Source organism: Cupressus sempervirens, chromosome 8, assembly GCF_028749045.1.
Source record: "Cupressus sempervirens isolate cs-2001-9-10 chromosome 8, ASM2874904v1, whole genome shotgun sequence".
NCBI lineage: Eukaryota > Viridiplantae > Streptophyta > Pinopsida > Cupressales > Cupressaceae > Cupressus > Cupressus sempervirens.
In genome coordinates this window covers 253,831,061-253,854,268 of record NC_143125.1, presented here as the reverse complement: position 1 = coordinate 253,854,268, position 23,208 = coordinate 253,831,061, and the positions used below count along the sequence as shown (strand labels likewise).

Here is a 23,208-nt window from a genome sequence, read left to right as displayed (position 1 = left end):
ATGCATAACCATGTTTGCTGATAAAGGATATCAATAATTAGCTCAATAAAATGTGGATTACAGGAGTAAGATTAAAGAAGGAATATGATGTAGTGAAGGGTCACTTAAGGACACAAGCCTGACTAGATGAAGCTAATATTGATGAATAAGTAGTCCAAAAAACAAGGTTGTGGGAATGAATGTAATGAAGGAATTCATTACACTGAGATTAGTTCTAGGAACTGATATCTTAGATATCAAGAGACGAGGTTTAAATTAACAAAAGATTTTTGGATGTAATATCCAAACTGTTTAAAATATAGACTTTGAACATTTGATTATGAAACATACCGTATTTCCATTTTTTATTAGCAAAATGATAAGAGACATACAGATAGAACAGGGATGAGTCTTGGTATGTATTGACTACTCTACAAAGAATGCAAGTGGGGTCATTAATTTTTTCTAGAATAATCTCAAATCTCGTAGAAATAGAGTATGCAAAGCCCATAACAACTTTGGGTGATTAACAATGAAACTGTGAGTATTAAACAAGAAAATGAGTTTGAGGACAAGGTTCATGAGAAACATAATGAGAGACACTGTAATCATGGAAAATGGGCCTTTTAACTGTTAAGTGAAAGGATCTCTGCAAATGTACTAAGCACCACTGTTTATTTTTGTGTGTTCCAAATGCAGATTTGAAGGTCATTTAAATATCCATAGAAGAAACATATCTCATGAAAAGACATGTCACTTTGGTAATAAATTAATCAATGATTAATTAGACAGTATTAATAATTTAATATTAATATATTATATATAATAACATATAATATATAATTATATATAATATATGTAATAAGTGGAGATAAGAGGGTTTGTCTAATTGATGGTTTACTAATAACCATAGAATAATTGTTTCCATGTCAATTCAATTCGACTGAAGCTACAACATTAACACTCCTCTTAGCTAGGGAGGATTGTTATGGAACACGTTACCCTCTCAAGCATATAGAGAGATATCATCTCAATATGATATTCTTAGAATGACATATTTAATGATATCAATATATATCCATCACTTAGATGTTATCTTTCAATATTATCCGAAGTATGATTCAACAAGAAATATCAATCATATGATATTCATCATACTTATATTCTTTTTGGTATGTGCATTGGCATCAATTTCTTGATGTCTACCAAGAAAATATGTTATATCCGATTTCTGGCACTTGGGGACAACTTAATGAAGTATATTAGATAACTAGTTTTCAACATATCATGAACTCTATCATGACAAGTATCATGATCTCCGACACTCCAGGACAACAAGTTAATGTAGTATGATCATGATACATTTGTTATCATGACTACCGACACTCGGAGACAATAACTTAATGTAGTCTGTCATTATAACAGGTCAAGCTATTGATAAGATCATCACCTTACAATAGCAACCCTCCAAATATATATATCAATGAAAGATAGTCACCTTTCATGACATAACCACAACAACATCATGTAGTAACTCACAGGATATCCACCATGAACCAAGTCAAAGGGTGGACCCACCATAGCTACTCCTAGAAGGTGGAACAAGGGTTTTCATCTCAAACTTGAAACTTCTATTTCGTAGAGAACTCATTAACAAGGAATTGCACCTTGTAATTCTCCCTCTGATCATTTAGTTACTCCCTTAGAGGCTCTCTTTGTCCAAGGGTGCCTATGATAAATTGTTAGACTCCCTCTGAATTTGATATCAATGTGCCGTATTTCTGGTGACAAGTTATTACTTCCTCATGATGTACACAAGGGTAGGCCCATCAAAATCATGCAGTCACACATGTATTTTTAGACTCCCTCTAAATATCAATCTTCCTACGTTGCCTTAAAAAAGTGTCAGAGTCTGTCTTAATGTAGAAGAATACTCATAATCTCAATCATCAAGGATATTTGCTTCACGAACCTCACTTTATCTTGCCTGATCATTAGATGAATAATGAATTCTAGAACATAGATTCTTTAGAGCTACTATTATAAGATTGAGTCTACACAATATTTGGTAGCATGTGCAAAGTACCAAATCTCCTGCAAGAACATCCTCAGACATAAAGGAAAAGATCAAGGCAAATAACTCTTTTAGTATGTATAGAATTGCAATTAAGAGAGTGACTACAATGAGTAGATAATGTAAAAGATAAGTATACTTATCTGCACATAAGGTTCCATTGACAAAACATCTCCTTTCTCAAGATGATTCAAGTGAGAATTGATCATTGATTATTATTATTCCCCCTACAATGTACAATTTTCACTTAATTCTTTCAACTTTCTTTAGAAGTGAGCCTATAATCCGTTTGTGATTCCAATGTATATTTGCATGGACATGATCGTTGATATCCCAATTGGCCAAGCACTGTTCACCCAGATCACATATTTCCTATCTCAACTACAATCTATTCATTAATTCCTTCCCTATCATGTTATTATGAAATTACTTCATAGAGTTTTACAGCAATAAGTTTCTTTTGTCTTCAACAATCAACACTTATCATAGGCGGAATACATGGACGGCCAGAACATACAAGGACATATGGACCACAATCTCCTCTGCACAATGCAGTAGCATAAGATTGAACTGGTAGTAGTTCAATATGGGTAACTTGTTACCGAAGTAACTTGCATGTCTGTTGGACATTGGAAATAAAGATTCTATAATAATACATAGTATAGTATCAACACAAATATGATTCAATAATGAATTGTTCTTTGTATCTACTGTGTATATTGTCAGAGGTGTTCCTTTGACTTCGTACCACTGTCAATTTGGAGTGATGAGTTTTCATGGGAACTGGCTACTTTTGCTTCCTCACTTCCTACATGTCTTCCTTGATTTAGTTTCAATAAAGGATCCCCCTATTGTGTGTGGTTATGTAATTGCCTTCTTTTGTATTGTCATAATTATTCCCTTTATATCCGCATTTAGGTGGGATCGCCTTGCATCTTGTGATCTTTTCACACTCATCAATTAACTATCATTTTGTCTTCACGTTTGAATAAAAAATACTTAACCATGTATGCCTAAGATTGATACCTTAATATTTCACCAATACGGGTATAGTGCTAGATCCCTTTCTCATTTGACTACAATTGCAATAAGACAGTAAAATGCATAGTCCAATTCAAGGATTCCATCGACAACCTTCCAAGCCTGATAGAATATTGTTCATTGCCCAGAAATGCTGAAGCTTTTGCACTCCATCATAGCCCAATGCTGATTCAAAAAATACAATTTGGTTGTCGGCTCTCCAAAGAAATCGCAAGACAGTTGTGAGGGATGCTTCTTGTAAAGCTAGGATTTGCAATCGGGTATTGTTGTTATTGACATTGCATCTCATCAAGAAGATTGAATCTCAACTTGGGTGAGATCACATTAAACCTACTTGCTCAAGAAAACCCTTTGGACACGTATTGGCGTTTGAAGATAACAGTGTCTATAGCGATGATGGTCGAGAGAAATTACTTCTATGGGTTAATTGAATAGAACTATTGCGCTTGAGACTTAAGAACCATACATAGGGATGAAAAATCAACTTACACATCATAGAGGATATGATAAAAATGCAGATTTTGGGTTACAAAAGTGAAATGACGTGAGGAAACATGAGAAGAAACCAACATAAAGGAAATGGTTGTGGAGAAGAAGATGAATGATTAAGGGAGACAAAAGATGGGAAATACAAGAATCCTGTGTAAATATTTGAAAGATTTGTTGCACAGTTCAAGCAAGGGTCCACAATATCTTTACTCACAAAATACTGTCCATGAGCAAAGATTGAAACCAACGAATTCCATCTAGAAAATAGTTGTTGAAAGCTCCCAACTCAATCCTCGACAATAATAGGTGGTCCCAGATTTTACTAACATGGATCAGGGAACAAGCAAAAATTTAATCAAAATGAACAAAAACAAAAAGAGATTAACTAACCAAAGAATGAATGTGAGATCATAGTAAATGTAAAAAAGAAACATATGAACGAATGGTTGAAAAAGGTCTTCATACCATACATGACTTTCACACAAGCCTTGTCATTTGTCTTCATTACTGTTAGTAAACAATTTTTTTTGTCGCATCATCTAAACATTTATCAACTATTTGTCTTCTCAAACACTACTGCGTATAATATGGATTAATCATAGTTAATTGTCCATCTCAAATGTTTGTGTTTTCCTTCATTAACCCAAAGTCTCCTTTCTTGCTTGTGCTTATACATTTTGGAGTCCAATGCTTGGCTATATATTCTTTACTGGCCTACATGACTCTTGTCAAACCCTTATCTGTAATCCCTTTCTCTTGTTCGATTGTATATGTGGAAGGTAAGTATATACACCGGCGTTTCAGCTCCGATGTAACGGACATTTCTATTCTTTAGTATTCCCTTTATTAATAGTCTTCTTTTATTCTCTATGAATCTCTCTACGTAGACGAACTCTTTGTTTGTTGAATGAATACGACTATGTGTTTGGTCTGTCACAGGTTTAAGCTGTTTTGCACTTTACTCTTCCCATCGCCTGCTTCTTACTGTGAATGTTTTCAACTTTCTCCTAGATACTTCTCGATGCCAAAACTGGTCTTATCATGTGTCTCTAACCGAATGCAAAATTTGCAGATACGCGATGATGTCACCTTGTATTGCTTGCCCCTATTCATCGTTGATTGGTAGACCATCCACTAGAGACTTGTGGATGATTAACATTCCTTTATTTTTTGCTTTTATTGTCATTCCTCATTGCAATTAATTGTTCCCCTTTCTTTGAGCTTCCCATGCTTCATTAAGCCATAAGTGGTTGAGTATGAGATACATTTTGATTTTCGTATATTTCCTTAGACAAGGTTGTCGATGGAACTAAAAGGTCTTTGATGGAATTCATAGTCTAGAATATCCTATGAAGATTATTTCTCTAACGAAAATGATCACTAAGTCCTCCTGCTGACTATGCCTCCTTATTGTGCAACGTATACCCGTATTCCTTGTCTTATCTGTGACTCTATGCCCTTCTTCTACTTGGCTTCTATCCATTTCTTCTCCTCTGAAATTCGATGTCCTTCCAAACTTTTCTTTTTCCTATTCGTAACTTTAATTCTTTTGTAATTGCTCTGTGCCTCCTCTTTGGTGTGTAAGGTAGTTACTGACTTCCTTTCTTGATATGAATCTTTCTTACTTTGCAGCCTTTCTCTGATACCATGTTAAGTGAAAGGACCTCTACAAATGTCCTAAGCACTACCATTTATTTCTGTGTTTGAAATGCAGATTTGAAGGTTATTTAAATATCCATAGAAGAGACGTGTCTCATGAAAAGACATGTCTCTTTGGTAATAAATTAATCAATGATTAATTAGACAATATTAATATTAATATATTATATATAATAATATATAATGTATATAATAAGTGGACATAAGAGGGTTTGTCTAATTGATGATTTACCAATAACCATAGATGAATTGTGTCTACGTCGATTCAGTCTGATTGAAGCTACGACATTAACATTAACTCATGGTTATCTGAAAATTGACATTACACGGCTGAAAAATAGGGAGACAATAACATTGCTTGGTTAGAATTTTCAAATAATTGTTTTCTTAGAACTCAACAGTATTAATGGATTGCGCTTATTAATCCTACAATACCATTCGAGGTAGATGGAAAACTTATACCAATGAATAACATAGATCCACAAATGTGACAAAATATATTATTTATGCTCTGTCTAGATCTCCTTGTTAACAAAATGAATGGCTAACAATGGATGTTAAATTGCAGGAATGGGTGGATTGTTTGAGCTTCGTCTTAAGGATCTTCAATAAATCAAATTAAAATGAGGTTTAATAGAGAATGATGTTGTATTATTGAAGTATTACGGATTGTTTCCACATGTTCTAATTTTGTCTTTAGAGTCTTTCCTTCTAATGGTTTATCCGTACATCTTTGGAATATGGCTAGGGCATCCATCCTAACATTAGTAGGAGTTGGTTTTATCATGATACTTTCTTGGAACACCCAAAGCTGTATATAAAATAAATTTTGGAATGGAAATCTGCAATTTATTTAATATACAAGCTGACATGAATGTCAGCCATGGCGATGAAATGGTTCTTTAGCTGACACTGTCTCCAACCTGCCAAAAATAACTTGAAATGTTTTTATCAAAGAAAATCTCTTGTATCAACAACTAAAGGATTGCTACTGCTAACCTTGAAGAAGTTTAATTCCACTCTATTAGACAAGCTTACTAGAACCAGAATTTTTTTACTTCATTAATATTCCTTGTTTTTATATTTTAAAGCATTTTTCTTCTTGGAATTCATTTTAATAAATTCTTGCCTAGTACATTAGGATTTTGTTTGGCTTCCATGTAAAGTTACTATCAAAACTAAATCTGACCGGTAGCCATGAGACTATAGGATGTATGAGATGTAAGTCAACTAGCATGTTAACGAACTGAAGACTTGTCTATGTTCTTATAAATCCATCCATATATTTATCATCACAAAATTGAATATTTCAACTAAAAATTCTTTTAATTTATTATATATATTGAATGTAAAGTTGAATTTAGTATCCTTTATTGCTTTCACATAAGTGTCGTGAAACCACCTTGAATATGAATTCAGTGTTGTACTCTTTCTTTTCAACTTCTTGCTTAAAAAAATTTAAGTCAGACAAATAAGCAGCATGAAATATATGCTGATATAGTCATTCACATTTTCTCTTTGTCAATGTCTTCAGCACAAAGTGACCACCATATTTGAGATGTATTGAACTCTGAATTGTGCTACTTTTTCAATTTGGCGGGTCATTTCTTTGTGCTGTGTTAATGATTATATCTGATCATGTGGTATTTTCTGTGGCATAAAATGTTCCAATGTGCAGGGCATAAATGGTAGAATTTGGGAAAAAGTTAAAGCAATGGCAGTATCCAGAATGGGAACGGTATATTTGTTGCTCAAACATTGAAATAAGTTTTCTTTTTTGGTTTAAGATTGCATATCAAGCAATTTATACATTTTCTAGCTAGCATGGCAATGTTGTGTTGTTCAGTACATGGGATATTTTTTCGATCTACAATATTCTCCTTTCTAATTATGTTGTGTATGATTATAATCAATGTTTGAAAAATTGGTATTGGTGTGGACTCGTCAGCCCAAAATAGGACTCAATCTAAGGACTTGGAGGAAAAATGGGCCAGGAAGAAAATTAAATCTTTCAAAATTGCATGTTTTGAACAAATAGGGCATCAAAATTAAAAACTTACAAGATGCACCCTAAAATTCCGAAGTCCTAGACTAAAACTCGCTTGCTCTTGTCTCATGAGTCTGTGGCAAGTTCACTCGGAGGGTCAATAGACTCGTGAATCTAGGGCATCCCTACTAGTCTTAGTCGAGGTTACAATCTATGATTATAATATTAACACCAAAAAACTTACAACTTATTAGCTTGATTTCTGATGTTCTATTTTGACTTTTGATATCCCTTTTTGGATGATTGGTATTGACACAATTTTCAAGTCATAATGAGCATGTTAGTCATTTTCTGTACTAAAAATATGTACTTACCCTTGAAGAGGTTTAATTGTTGCAATTATAGAAGGGCATTATGTTAGGTTAAAATCATCTATTCCTACACACATATCTGTCACTGCAATATTATATCATATTGGTGAAAGGATTGAACAAAAGGATTAGCATATGTTCTTAATTAGCAATTTACATAGGTGTCCATTTTTTTTTTTTTTTCCTTGTTTATTGAATTTGCTTGCTTTGTGGAATTTTCCGATTGTAGCTTAGGTACACATTGAATTATTCACTTGTACTTATATGCATCTGTTAGGTGCAAGTCTATATGTTCAGAGATCTTTCTCTCATTGTGGCTATCTTGGATTTATGTGTTATAGTATTGCATTGTTGCGGATCATTTAAGCATTTAGATACTATTGGTTTCCACCTTATTTATTGTATCCTAGTCTTGTTTGTGCTATGTGTTGTTCATTTTTCACACATGTTCAAATGAAGGAATATATGCTTATTACTTTCAAAGTAATTTTCAGAAAATACATCAAAGAAAAGTATTTTATTCATTTTGAAATAATGTTCAATATTTGCATGATGGAGTAAATCATTACAGAAATTAAATGCTGAAAGTAAATTTCTCCCACACATCTGACTGTGAGAGTATTCTCTACATGCTGATATACATCTATACCCTACTGAAATCAATAACTGAATAGAAGGGAAAAAAGAGAAAGGATCATGGGCACCAGTCATTGCCTGTAATGACTGGTGATGTGGCATCCAACTGCGTCCATCCTCTTGCTGCTCTAGACATTGCCCGTTCCGTGCTTCCAATTCCTGTATTCACAAAGAAGAGAACGGGTTAGATCCAATGGATCTAAACAACGCTGATGACTCTCTCAAATCTCTCATTTACCATCCCACATGTTATTCATCTCAGTAAGATACAGACATACACCAGCAAGTAGAGAGGCCGATCATGAAATACAAAAGTATTAAAGGAACAATTCATTTTGTTTTGAAACCTTTTACTGATAAAAACTGGTGAAAATGGGAGAAGTATAGCAGCAATAATGAAAGACACGGTGACAAGATTCAGATACAGCAAAAGATAACCATTTCAACCAAGTGAAAAGAATGTGTCATACAGGTCAGAATGCAAACTGAAGCAAGATAATAGTCATAGACTTACAACACCACCAGGAAAAGCACAACATTCAGAATAGAGATAAATGTGGCAAAATGTAACTATTTTTCAGCATTCAACAACTCTCATGAAATCACAGGTTTGAATAATATAAAAGGATGCTATGTAAATATCAGAAGGGAAAAGGGAGAAATACGTTACAGCAATATATTATTGATGCAATGTGATGCTCAGAAATTTCTACTAAAATCTTTCCTGACATGAAAAGTCATACACAGCCAGAAGAGAGCAAAGTGTAACTAAAATGACATTCTTAGATAGCAGTGAACAATCAAAAAAGCATATGAAATCAGGTCATGAGTTGAACGTAACCAGCATAATTGAATAACTGTCAGTATTTCACGAACATAATACAGGGCTGAAAGTATGCGACATTTCAAAAGGAAAAAATTACTGGTCTAAAACTAAGAGAGGTGTTCAGTTTTTAGCAAATTACCAGCAAACAGGTTACCAACAGATCTAATACATTTTCTAAGAAAGAAATAAGCAATTTTAGCTTCAGCAAAGCATTATAGAACATAATAGAAATGGATCTACAGGTTTTATACCAACAGATATGACCATGAGATAACTCTAAGACACCTTCATGCAAAAGATAGTCACTTCAAAGGATGGAGGAAATGGTAAGTGGGTTCTTTGTAGACAAAAAACCCTCATATAAAATGACAGATCTGGGGTTAATGTTACGGGTATTCTTCCAGTTTTGAAGCCCGTGTAAGGAAAAATAAATAAACAGGGCAGCTCTCTTATTGCATCACAAGCCCTTATGTCATTTTCAAAGGAAAGGGCAAAATTACGTTACCATAGTTAGAGTTTTGGAGAAATAACCAGCTGTAGTAAGGAGTCAGCAGGTTAATTTTGTTTTACCCTTTAAAAATCTGCAGTAAACTCATACATGGAGGCCTCAATACATCCAAGGCATAAACCCGTTAAGAGCAAGTAACAGAGATCAAGTCATGACAAACTTTCAACAAGGAAACATTACTTCTAAGAGCCATTTTCTGCAAAAACATTTTTGATGAAAACTTCATATACAGCAAAAGAAAATCTATGGAAAGTGGACATCTAAAGGAAAACCTCTATATTGCATACCGTAAGCTCTGAATCTCCAGCAGCATCAAATATGGAAGTTTGCTTCCAGAAGAACCCAGCGGAAATAAGAAAAGATCCCACGAAAATAGTAATTTTCGTTCATAACAGCAAAGTAAGGTAAATGGTGCGCGAAACTCAGTAAATCAATAAGAAACCCACAAAAAAATGAAACAGTTTTTGGCTGCTACGACACCATAATTCCAGTCAGCGTCCTCATAACTCTTCCAACTCATGCTACAAATTTAGAAAGATTATTAAGATATACATGGCGTCTAAACAGAAAAAATCGGATGACCATTTGCGTCCTTCTTCAGGAGAAAATCGCAAGATTTGCAAGTGCCTAGGGTTGAAAGAAACCCTTAGTTTTCTTACGCAAAGTGCAAGTCTCTAAGATGAGATTAAAACCAAGCAATTGCCTTTCCTTTACAAAACTCGCCCTTTATCAAAGTTGATAAAATTTCGGGTCCGCCCATAGATCAGGGGAGTTAGATATTTATTTTTTGCATAGCTTTGATAATGCGATTTGCATTACAAATTATGTTTTTGCAAAATTGATAAAAATTTATTATGCTGAAAGGGTTGGTTTATTATATAATCAACTTAAAATATAATATTTTAAGGTTAATGCAAGTAAAAATGAGATAGACTCCTAATAAAGACTTCTTTTGTTTATTATTTTTAATTGCATAGATATTTTGATTGTAATTATTATTTTAAATAATTGATAGCCTTATAAATCAATTATTAAAAAATAATAAACATTCATGCAATTAAAAAATAATAATTAAATATAGAGTCAAGACAAGAAAATGGAGAAATCGGTATTTTTTTTAAAAATGCCAAATTTTGAGGGGCAGTCTCAGTTGATATTTTTAGAGGCCCAGTTCAGACTGAAGAGTTCAGAGTGTATAATGGAGTGATTTGTGGCAGTTTGGGGGACATTCTTTAGACTTTTCTTATGCATGGATGGTAGAAGCTCAGTTTGAGATATTTGGGGCATATTTTTGGAGTTTTTAGAGGTCATTAATAATGAGTTAACTCATTATTTTGACCCAGCTTTTCTGCTTTGCGGCAGTTGTATTGTTTATATATACTCCTCTTATTTATGAGTAAGGGGTTCAGATTTTGAGAGAGGATGCTTATGTGATTTGATCCTTTAAGTATAATTTTTTATGATGCTGATCCATTATGCAGGTGTACTGTTTTAAGGACCTTTGATGAAAATAGAGTTTTCATTAGAATCAATTTTGGAGTTGACAGATTTAGTTGTGTGCGTTAAGGTTATTGATGTTATTCAAATTGTGTTTTAATTATAAGCCTTTCTAAATGATGTCTTATCTGGTACTTTCTTTATAAATAGCTGTTCACAGGTTTTGAATTGTGTATAAATTATTGATGTATTTGATTGTGATCAAAATCCTTTCGTATATTTTCAGAGTTCATAGACCTTCTCTTAAATTATTGATGTGAATTAGTAGATTTTCAAATAAGGATTCTTGTGAATGTCTTGTCAAATCTTTCATTGTGTCTCAAGTATAGCAGTAATTTGTGTTATCAATTTTGGTGTATCACCTTACTTCTTAAGTTTTCCGAGTTTTAAGTCATCTTTTTACTCTTTTCCATCTGAAAGTTTTTTCCACATTTCCATTAGTATAAGTAAGGTATAAGATATATTATACAGGAACCGGCCTAGGATCCGGAGGTTCAGCCAAATTATAAGTTACCCACAACTTCTGGCTAATCCCATGTTTCTCCAAAATCGCTGCAAGTTTTAGGACTTAAAGCAAATTTCAGGGTGTAGATTTTGGAGATAACAGTTTTTGGCACGCCCGGTGGGACCTACTGCCTTTATTTTTAAGGAAGTTGCTGCTGTTTTTGATGTGCAAACAGCAGAGTTATAATTTTTCTGCATATCTGGCGACTCTGTGAGAAAGAAAGGTACAGATCAGTGCTGTTAACGAGAAAGGTACAAACCAGAAGTTCAAATACATTTGAATACTTACAGCTTGAAACACCCAAAAGGCGTGGCAGAACCCTTGTTAGGACAAAGCCAGCAAAGAGAAATCAGAAATCAGCACAAGATACTCGAGTTTATCAAAGAAAGACTCGTAGCACATTTTCAGTAAGTCCCAATTGGAGAACCGAACCTTTGGAATCAAAATTTTCTACATTTTTTGCAGATACAACAGCAAGATCAAGTTCGGCTGCAAATTTATTTTCTAGACCAGCTGTATCATTAATACCTCAACAGCAAATAGGTTATCAGCTACCAGTAATGGCTCAGCCAAGAAATTTTGCTTTTGTTCCTTTTGATCAAGGAAGTCCTCTGAATCTCCAGCAGCATAATGACATCTCTTTGGCAGCTTTGAAAGGAGTGCCATATTTCACCGGAGAAAGCCAAACTACAGCTTTCAAGCATGTCAGAGAGGTAGCAACTTTATGTAACGTTCATCATGTGACACAAGAAAACGTAGCAATCAGATTATTGGCGGCCTCATTCAAGGGTAAAGTGCTGGAGTGGTTCAGAAGTTTGCCAGTAGCATCAATAAGCACATGGGATGAACTAGGCGATGCATTCAACAAATTCTTTGAAGACAAATCTGATCATTTGTCATTGGTAGAGCAACTAACAACCATAAAAAGGGCCCCACAAGAGTAGATGACTGATTTCAATACACGTTTTCAAAGGACGTGGGATAGGATACCTGTTGCTGTTAGACCAAGTGCAGATCATGCATTTTTTTACTATCTTAGGAGTTTGAACAGCGACATTGCTGTCATGATTCAGTCTATGGGTGGAAATACGTTGCCACAAGCATTTGCTATATCAGTAAGGGCAGAGAATAGCCTCATACAGGCAGGTAAAATCGCTCCTAGACCTCCTTTGCCTATCTTTTTGAATATACAGTCAAATATGCCTTTGCAGATACCATCTTTCAGCCCATTACCAGCTGTTTCCAGCCAAGAGATAGCTGTTACAGCACCTTCTCAAGAGCTGCAAGAGATTAAGCAAGGTCAGCAAAAGATTGAAAGCTTAATGCAAACCTTTGGGAATGAATTGGTTAATCTCAAGAAGCAGCAGTTCCAGCCAAAGCAACCTTTTCAGTCTCAAAATTTCGCTGCAAATCAAGGTTTCTAGTAGCAAAATCAAGGTTACCAGCAACAGAATAATCAGGGATATCAGCAACAAAATCAAGGACAGCCCCAAAATAGGCCAAATTTTCAAGGGTACAATGCTGGAAATAAACAGAGCATAAATCAGAGGCCTTATAGGCCTTATAATCCAGCTCCCTTAAATGCTGCAAATCTGGTAAGAGATATGGTACCCGTACCTATGCAAAATAATATGGCTGTTGAATATGAGTGGTGTTTTCCATGTAATCAACCTCATAATCAGTCCACCTGTTCAAATGGTGTTATTCATCAAGCTTTGATGGTACAAAACGCTACGTATATGCAGCATGCACCTGAGGCTGAAATAGAACAACATCAAGATGTACCCCCTGCAGATGCTTCATTCCTAAATTGGCAGGTAGATGAATTTTGTGGTATAAATAACGCTGATCCTAATATTACTGTCTATTCCAGGAATAAAAAAAGGGCTTTAGAGGACCAGAAAGACAACAATACTAGCAATATTAGTAATACAGCCAATGCAGGATCAGATAAGCCAACTAATCCACATACCAACATAGAACAACAAGCACAACCTGTCGTTACAAAATCGCAGCCTAAGGTACATGCAGCAATCCCTTTTAATGTTGTTGAAAATATGAAGAAAATGAATGTATCTATCAGTATGTGGGATTCTTTGGCAATACCCGGTCAAGTTGATATGTTGCAATCTGAATTATTAAAAAGAGGTAATACTGGTGAAAATATGTCAAGTGTTGTATTTGCGAATAATGAAGAAGGTAACAACAAAAAAACAGTTCCAGCTATCAGACCTCCCCCTTTTTATTTGTCTTTGATCATAGGCAATAATCTGGTTCACAATTGCATGATTGATAGTGGAGCCACAAGTTCAGTTATGCCCAAAAAGGTGGCAGATCAGCTAGGACTGAAATATCAACCTCTCAAGAAAGGCGTGGTGCAATTAGATGGGTCAGCTGTTAACACAATAGGTGTTATTAAGGATGCTAGTCTTACCTTGCATGCTTGTCCAAATTTTTCAATACCTCAAGATGTTTATGTCATAGATCTTCCACCATTTTTTGCATTATGCTTATCTAGAGATTTCACTGCAAAGATTGGTGGCTATTTTTCATCAGATTGGTCTCATATGCTCTTTAGGTCAGGATATGGTACAAAGATCACTATTAAATCCGAAAAGTTAGCAAAAGACCATATAGAGCCTTACGTCCCTGCTGCTATAAATGCAAATCTGATGTCAATTGATACTGATGAACCAGAGGTGGTAGATTCTAAAACACCCCTTACTGGTATCCCGGATATTTTGCTTGATGAATGGGTTGCTGAAAATGTTTCTAATAGTCAAAACAACGTTGTTCATGATGCTGGTTTTGGAAATTATATGATTTTAGATCAAGGTTCAGAAATTCCAAATCTGATCAAAGATACAAGTCAGATCAGCGAACAAGAAAATCAGGTATGGAAGATGTATTTTGATGGCTCACGAAGCAAGAATGGTGCTGGAGGGGGGGTAATGTTGGTATCACCCCAAGAAGATAAGTATTTTGCTGCTTTTCGTTTTTCATTTGCATGTTCTAACAATGTGGCTAAATATGAAGGACTGGTACAAGGTTTGGAATGGGCTAGGAAGAAAAAAAAAACCTGCTTGCAAGTTTTTGGGGACAGCGAACTCGTTGTAAACCAGGTTAGAGGTTTGATTTCTGTCAAGAATGATACTTTAAAGCTGTACAAGAACAGGGTATGGGATATTATAGAAGAATTTGAAGCTTTTAATATAATATCCATACTTAGAGCAAAGAATCAGTTTGCTGATAGGTTGGCAGCAGTAGGCGCACAGTTTGATATTGTCGAAAATGTCTCAAAAAAGAGCGAACAACATCATGTTAAGGTGGTGGTTAGACCTTCAATACCAGATAACAACATAAATTGGCAGGTTTTTGATTTAGATGAATAGATTTTAAGTTTTTTGTTGCAAGAAGATGTGTTTTCAGTTGCTAATCAGGATAGATTCAGTCAGCAATATAGTGATCAGATTATTCAGCTGAAAACAAACAAGTTGCCTAAAGGTTTGGTCACTTTAGAAACTATCTTTGATCCAGATGATCAGGTGAAAAAAGATAAAACTAGTTTGTTGGTGAAAGAAGAGCATTACGAGGAGCTGGAAATTTCTGAAGGAAAAAGGCTGAAAGTTGGTAAGATAAATTCACCGCAAGAAAAACAGTTGTTTATTGAATTATTTCAGGAGTTTAATGATGCTTTTGCGTGGGATTATTCTGATTTAAAAGGCTTTGACCCTAAATTAACCCAGCATACTATTGAGCTTGAACCTAACACCAAACCTATAAGGCAAAAACAGAGACCTGTCAATCCTAAGCTAGAATCTCTAATGCTGAAAGAATTAAACAAACTTTTAGAAGGAGGGATCGTCTTTCCTATCAAACATACTTCTTGGGTCTCTAACTTAGTGCCTGTAAGAAAGAAAAATGGAGAAATACGCTTGTGCATAGATTTCAGAGACCTAAACAGAGCTTCATTAAAAGATAGACATCCTTTACCATCCATGGAACAGATTTTACAATATGTTTCAGGTTCTGAAAGGTTTTCTTTGTTAGATGGGTATTCTGGTTATAATCAAGTGCTGGTAAAAGATGAAGATCAGTTTAAAACAACATTCACCACAAAATGGGGAACCATGGCTTATAGAAGAATGCCTTTTGGATTAGCAAATGCTGGAGCTACGTTCCAAAAGGCTATGGACATGGCTTTTCGAAATTTAATGTACAAGATAGTGCTGGTATATCTGGATGACATTACTATTTTCAGCAAGGAGGCTAAGGATCACATTTTTCATCTTAGACAAGTGTTAGAAAGATGCAGGGAGTTTGGTATTTCTCTTAATCCAAAGAAATCTGTATTTGTTGTTCATGAAGGTAAACTTCTCGGTTATATTGTTTCAAAGCATGGTACTACTATAGATCCCGAGAGAGTTCAAGCGATTTTAGAGTTACCACTACCCAGCTACAAGAAGGGTTTACAAAGTTTTCTTGGTAGGATAAATTTTGTGAGACGTTTCATACCTGATGTTGCTAATCTTTTGAAGCCTTTAACAACAATGTTAAAGAAAAATACAGTTTTCAGCTGGACAAAAGAGGGAAAGCGTTGTTTTGAAGCACTTAAAGAGTCCTTGTCCGCTGCCCCTGCCTTGATTAATCCAGATTTTACTAAGGATTTTATATTGTATGCCTATGGAAGTTTTGACGCCATTTCAGCAATGCTGGTACAAAAAAATGATGAAGGTTTGGAGCAACCTATTGCGTTTTTCAGCAAAGGTTTGCAAGATTTCGAACAAAGGTACAACTTTGTTGAAAAGCATGTTTTTGCTGTCATTAAAAGCCTAAAAAAATTCAGACCCCTGGTTTCCAACAGCAAAATTCATCTAATGGTTTCTCATCCAAGCGTGAAAGAATTTTTGTTAAGCAAAGATTTAAATGAAAAAAGAGCAGGCTGGATTACTCGGGTGATGGAGTATGATGTTGATATCCATATTACCAAACTGGTTAGGGGCAAGGGATTATGCGAACAGTTGGCAGATAACAGCTTTCAAAAGGTAGAAATCAACCAAAATCTGTTGTTGGTTGATAATAATCAAGCTGAAGGTAATCAATCAGACTGCTGGTTGACTGAAATGACACATTTTTTGAAAACAGGGGAGTGTCCTTTGAGGTTGGATAGAGCGAGACGCAGGTATTTCAGACTTCAATCAATTCCTTATGTCTTGGTTCATGATGTTTTGTTTAGAAAAGACCATAGTGGTATGTTATTACGTTGTATAAGTGCTGATCAGACCAGCAAGATCCTGGAACAGTTTCATGATGAAGGGGGTCACTTTTCCCCAAAGACGACAGCTTATAAAGTGTTGAGGGCAAGATTCTATTGGCCTGATCTGTTCAAAGACGCCCATAGCTGGTCAAGAAAATGTCAAAAATGTGCATTGTTTGCTGGCAAGGAAAGGCTGGCAGCCTTACCCTTGAAACCGATTTTGGTTGAGCAGCCATTCATGAAGTGGGGTATTAATTTCATAGGCCCAATTAATCCAAACTCTAGTTCAGGTCACAAGTGGATTCTCACAGCTACGGATTATTTTACAAGATGGACTGAAGCAGTAGCGTTAAGAGAGGCAAATGAATCAGCTGTACTTAATTTTTATGATGAGTTGACTACAAGGTTCGGTGTTCATGATTCAATCATTTCTGATAACGCATTAGCCTTTGTGGGAGCAAGAGTGTCTGAATGGGCGCTAAAGAAAGGTATATATCTTAATACCTCATCAAACTATTACCCTCAAGGTAATGGTTTGGCTGAAAGTACAAATAAGAACCTTTTAAGGATTATTAAAAGAGCGTTAGAGGAGAATAAAAGAAATTGGCATGCAAAGTTGAAATCTGCCTTATGGTTGGATAGGATTACTCCTAAATGAATTATTGGAACATCTCCTTACGTTCTAGTATACGGGAAAGAGGCCAAGTTACCTGTTACTACTGAATTTCCTGCGTTACAGCTTGCTAATCAGCTGATATTGTTTGAAGAACAGGATCCTCTTAAGCTAAGGTTTGCCAAATTAATGGAGTTAGAGGAGAAAAGGAGCAAGGCACTGCAGGAAATGGAATACTAGCAGCTACAGGTGAAGAGAACATTTGATAAAAAGGCAAAAGATCGTCATTTCAAAGAAGGAGATATGGTGCTTAAGTGGGATGTACTTAAGACAATACCAGGGCAGCATGCTAAGTTTGATCACTTTTGGGAGGGCCCTTTTTAGATTGTTGAATGCAAGAAACACAATGCTTTTCAGCTTGCCACTATTCAAGGAGATGTTCTACCGATTCCTGTTAACGGGATTCACCTCAAGGCTTGCTTTGAGGTATGATTCTAATTCTGTTTGTTTTCTAGGTTAGGTTTCATGCTTTCAATAAATGCATCTGCATATTAGTTTAAAGTTTTCCCTAAGTGCTGTCCAAGCACATGTCGGTTTTTAGTTTCCTTTCCTAGAATAGTAATCGAGTTTTGTTCCTTAGGTTTTAGGAGTGTTAAGTTGCTGGTCTGGTTGTTTCATATCATACTCACCCACCTCAATCATGCACACTAATGCATGGATTGAATGCATACATATAGGTTAGTACACGCATGCATATGCATACGCCTAGGGCTGCATTTTTCATGACACTTTCAGTCTCACTTTCATACATACCTGTCAGCCATGACCATACACACACACACGTATACTACTCACCTGTATCCATCCAATTCACACATTTTTTATGCATGATTGAGATGGATAACTATGAATCCGACTTCTAAAGTAAATGCTACAGTCTGATCATGCATAAAAATTAGTGTAATAATAACCTGTCAGTTATCATTAGACTCATTTGCATACATCCCAGCCCATACCAGCAACTTTAGGGGTCGTGTCAGGTCTGGTTTAAGTCCAAGGAATTCATATTTTCAGACTCTAATGCCCAATGGATATCAAAGGCAATTGATCAAGTGTCTAGCAGGCAGACAGTCAACAAAGGTCGCCAAAAATGTTGTTCATTTTTCACACATGTTCAAATGAAGGAATATATGCTTATTACTTTCAAAGTAATTTTCAGAAAATACATCAAAGAAAAGTATTTTATTCATTTTGAAATAATGTTCAATATTTGCATGATGGAGTAAATCATTACAGAAATTAAATGCTGAAAGTAAATTTCTCCCACACATCTGACTGTGAGAGTATTCTCTACGTGCTGATATACATCTATACCCTACTGAAATCAATAACTGAATAGAAGGGAAAAAAGAGAAAGGATCATGGACACCAGTCATTGCCTGTAATGACTGGTGATGTGGCATCCAACTGCGTCCATCCTCTTGTTGCTCCAGACATTGCCCGTTCCGTGCTTCCAATTCCTGTATTCACAAAGAAGAGAACGGGTTAGATCCAATGGATCTAAACAACGCTGATGACTCTCTCAAATCTCTCATTTACCATCCCACATGTTATTCATCTCAGTAAGATACAGACATACACCAGCAAGTAGAGAGGCCGATCATGAAATACAAAAGTATTAAAGGAACAATTCATTTTGTTTTGAAACCTTTTACTGATAAAAACTGGTGAAAATGGGAGAAGTATAGCAGCAATAATGAAAGACACGGTGACAAGATTCAGATACAGCAAAAGATAACCATTTCAACCAAGTGAAAAGAATGTGTCATACAGGTCAGAATGCAAACTGAAGCAAGATAATAGTCATAGACTTACAACACCACCAGGAAAAGCACAACATTCAGAATAGAGATAAATGTGGCAAAATGTAACTATTTTTCAGCATTCAACAACTCTCATGAAATCACAGGTTTGAATAATATAAAAGGATGCTATGTAAATATCAGAAGGGAAAAGGGAGAAATACGTTACAGCAATATACTATTGATGCAATGTGATGCTCAGAAATTTCTACTAAAATCTTTCCTGACATGAAAAGTCATACACAGCCAGAAGAGAGCAAAGTGTAACTAAAATGACATTCTCAGATAGCAGTGAACAATCAAAAAAGCACATGAAATCAGGTCATGAATTGAACGTAACCAGCATAAATGAATAACTGTCAGTATTTCACGAACATAATACAGGGCAGAAAGTATGCGACATTTCAAAAGGAAAAAATTACTGGTCTAAAACTAAGAGAGGTGTTCAGTTTTTAGCAAATTACCAGCAAACAGGTTACCAACAGATCTGATACATTTTCTAAGAAAGAAATAAGCAATTTTAGCTTCAGCAAAGCATTATAGAACATAATAGAAATGGATCTACAGGTTTTATACCAACAGATATGACCATGAGATAACTCTAAGACACCTTCATGCAAAAGATAGTCACTTCAAAGGATGGAGGAAATGGTAAGTGGGTTCTTTGTAGACAAAAAACCCTCATATAAAATGACAGATCTGGGGTTAATGTTACGGGTATTCTTCTAGTTTTGAAGCCCGTGTAAGGAAAAATAAATAAACAGGGCAGCTCTCTTATTGCATCACAAGCCCTTATGTCATTTTCAAAGGAAAGGGCAAAATTACGTTACCATAGTTAGAGTTTTGGAGAAATAACCAGCTGTAGTAAGGAGTCAGCAGGTTAATTTTGTTTTACCCTTTAAAAATCTGCAGTAAACTCATACATGGAGGCCTCAATACATCCAAGGCATAAACCCGTTAAGAGCAAGTAACAGAGATCAAGTCATGACAAACTTTCAACAAGGAAACATTACTTCTAAGAGTCATTTTCTGCAAAAACATTTTTGATGAAAACTTCATATACAACAAAAGAAAATCTATGGAAAGTGGACATCTGAAGGAAAACCTCTATATTGCATACCGTAAGCTCTGAATCTCCAGCAGCATCAAATATGGAAGTTTGCTTCCAGAAGAACCCAGCGGAAATAAGAAAAGATCCCACGAAAATAGTAATTTTCGTTCATAACAGCAAAGTAAGGTAAATGGTGCGCGAAACTCAGTAAATCAATAAGAAACCCACAAAAAAATGAAACAGTTTTTGGCTGCTACGACACCATAATTCCAGTCAGCGTCCTCATAACTCTTCCAACTCATGCTACAAATTTAGAAAGATTATTAAGATATACATGGCGTCTAAACAGAAAAAATCGGATGACCATTTGCGTCCTTCTTCAAGAGAAAATCGCAAGATTTGCAGGTGCCTAGGGTTGAAAGAAACCCTTATTTTTCTTACGCAAAGTGCAAGTCTCTAAGATGAGATTAAAACCAAGCAATTACCTTTCCTTTACAAAACTCGCCCTTTATCAAAGTTGATAAAATTTCGGGTTCGCCCATATATCAGGAGAGTTAGATATTTATTTTTTGCATAGCTTTGATAATGCGATTTGCATTACAAATTATGTTTTTGCAAAATTGATAAAAATTTATTATGCTGAAAGGGTTGGTTTATTATATAATCAACTTAAAATATAATATTTTAAGGTTAATGCAAGTAAAAATGAGATAGACTCCTAATAAAGACTTCTTTTGTTTATTATTTTTAATTGCATAGATATTTTGATTGTAATTATTAGTTTAAATAATTGATAGCCTTATAAATCAATTATTAAAAAATAATAAACATTCATGCAATTAAAAAATAATAATTAAATATAGAGTCAAGACAAGAAGATGGAGAAATCGGTATTTTTTTTAAAAATGCCAAATTTTGAGGGGCAGTCTCAGTTGATATTTTTAGAGGCCCAGTTCAGACTGAAGAGTTCAGAGTGTATAATGGAGTGATTTGTGGCAGTTTGGGGGACATTCTTTAGACTTTTCTTATGCATGGATGGTAGAAGCTCAGTTTGAGATATTTGGGGCATATTTTTGGAGTTTTTAGAGGTCATTAATAATGAGTTAACTCATTATTTCGACCCAGCTTTTCTGCTTTGCGGCAGTTGTATTGTTTATATATACTCCTCTTATTTATGAGGAAGGAGTTCAGATTTTGAGAGAGGATGCTTATGTGATTTGATCCTTAAGTATAATTTTTTATGATGCTGATCCATTATGCAGATGTACTGTTTTAAGGACCTTTGATGAAAATAGAGTTTTCATTAGAATCAATTTTGGAGTTGACAGATTTAGTTGTGTGCGTTAAGGTGATTGATGTTATTCAAATTGTGTTTTAATTATAAACCTTTATGAATGATGTCTTATCTGGTACTTTCTTTATAAATAGCTGTTCACAGGTTTTGAATTGTGTTTAAATTATTGATGTATTCGATTGTGATCAAAATCCTTTCGTATATTTTCAGAGTTCATAGACCTTCTCTTAAATTATTGATGTGAATTAGTAGATTTTCAAATAAGGATTCTTGTGAATGTCTTGTCAAATCTTTCATTGTGTCTCAAGTATAGCAGTAATCTGTGTTATCAATTTTGGTGTATCACCTTACTTCTTTAAGTTTTCCGAGTTTTAAGTCATCTTTTTACTCTTTTCCATTTGAAAGTTTTTTCCACATTTCCATTAGTATATGTAAGGTATAAGATATATTATACAGGAACCGGCCTAGGATCCGGAGGTTCAGCCAAATTATAAGTTACCCACAACTTCTGGCTGATCCCATGTTTCTCCAAAATCGCTGCAAGTTTTAGGACTTAAAGCAAATTTCAGGGTGCAGATTTTGGAGATAACACTATGTTAATATATTATTGTAATATCCCCTTTTTGAAATAGGATTAAAAATAACTAATAATAACAAATTTAAAATATAAAAAATGTAGTAATAAAATATAATATAATATGATTATAAGTTATATAAGTTTAATGAAAGGTCAAGGGCCATGCCATGAAGACTTGTGACACCCTCAAACATGGAGAAGAGGTCTTTTGATAGGGAGAAAGGAAAAAAGGAGCATCTGATAAAAGGAATGATTAATGGAAGAAGAAAGGAAGAGGAAGAGAGTAAGGAAGTACCTTCCAAAGGGGTAGCATGATGAAGGGTTGTGAGTCTTCCAAAGGGTGGTAATTGTGAAAGGTTGTGATGATTACAAAGGGCAAATATGAAGAAGAGGTGTGACTCTCCCTTGCATTGGAAAATATAAAGGGGAGGAAGTTTCATTTTAGGAGGACATCCAAGGGAGATTCATTTGGGGAATAATATATATTTGCAAAAGCAACAATGAAAAGTGGTGACTCAACTCTATGAAAGGCGGTGACTCTTTTGTCAATAGTGTATAAAGTATCATTTAAAGCAATCAAGGAGATCAAGTAATCATTCCAAAACCAAGCATATACCTCAATCCAGTCAGCATAAGCATTCATTGAAAGAGCAGTGATCAGCGTCCAAAGTGATCTGCATAAAATCAGATCTGCCTGAATCATAGCAGTGGTCCAAAAGGCAAGATTTAGGGAAATCCTAAAATGGTACATTACAAGTGGTATCAAAAAACCTTTTCTTCGAGCTTGAGTGACAAACTGTGGTTAATGTAACATATTCAAAGAGCTTTAAGGGCTCTAGAAAGAGGAAAAATGAAAATTACAGCACCTCAAAGGTGAGTTCTCAATTCCACAAACTCTGTAAAATGGAGAGCCAGCTAAAAATGGATGTTTTCAATATATGGACTTTTCAACCTTGAAAGGATTTGACCAGGTATTGAAGCA

At 35.0% G+C, this 23,208-nt stretch overlaps 1 protein-coding gene across 4 annotated transcripts in view; it reads left to right on the top strand.

Moving 5' to 3' along the window:
• LOC149542436 (SPX domain-containing membrane protein OsI_17046-like) overlaps positions 1–23,208 on the top strand; it is a 288,998-nt gene that overhangs the window by 44,036 nt on the left and 221,754 nt on the right. For all 4 annotated transcript variants that reach the window (XM_089797382.1, XM_089797379.1, XM_089797380.1 and 1 more), the window contains one exon: positions 6,921–6,980. In XM_089797382.1, coding sequence (XP_089653508.1) covers positions 6,928–6,980 — 53 coding nt within the window. In that variant the 5' untranslated portion in view covers positions 6,921–6,927. The remainder of the gene's footprint in view (positions 1–6,920; positions 6,981–23,208) is intronic.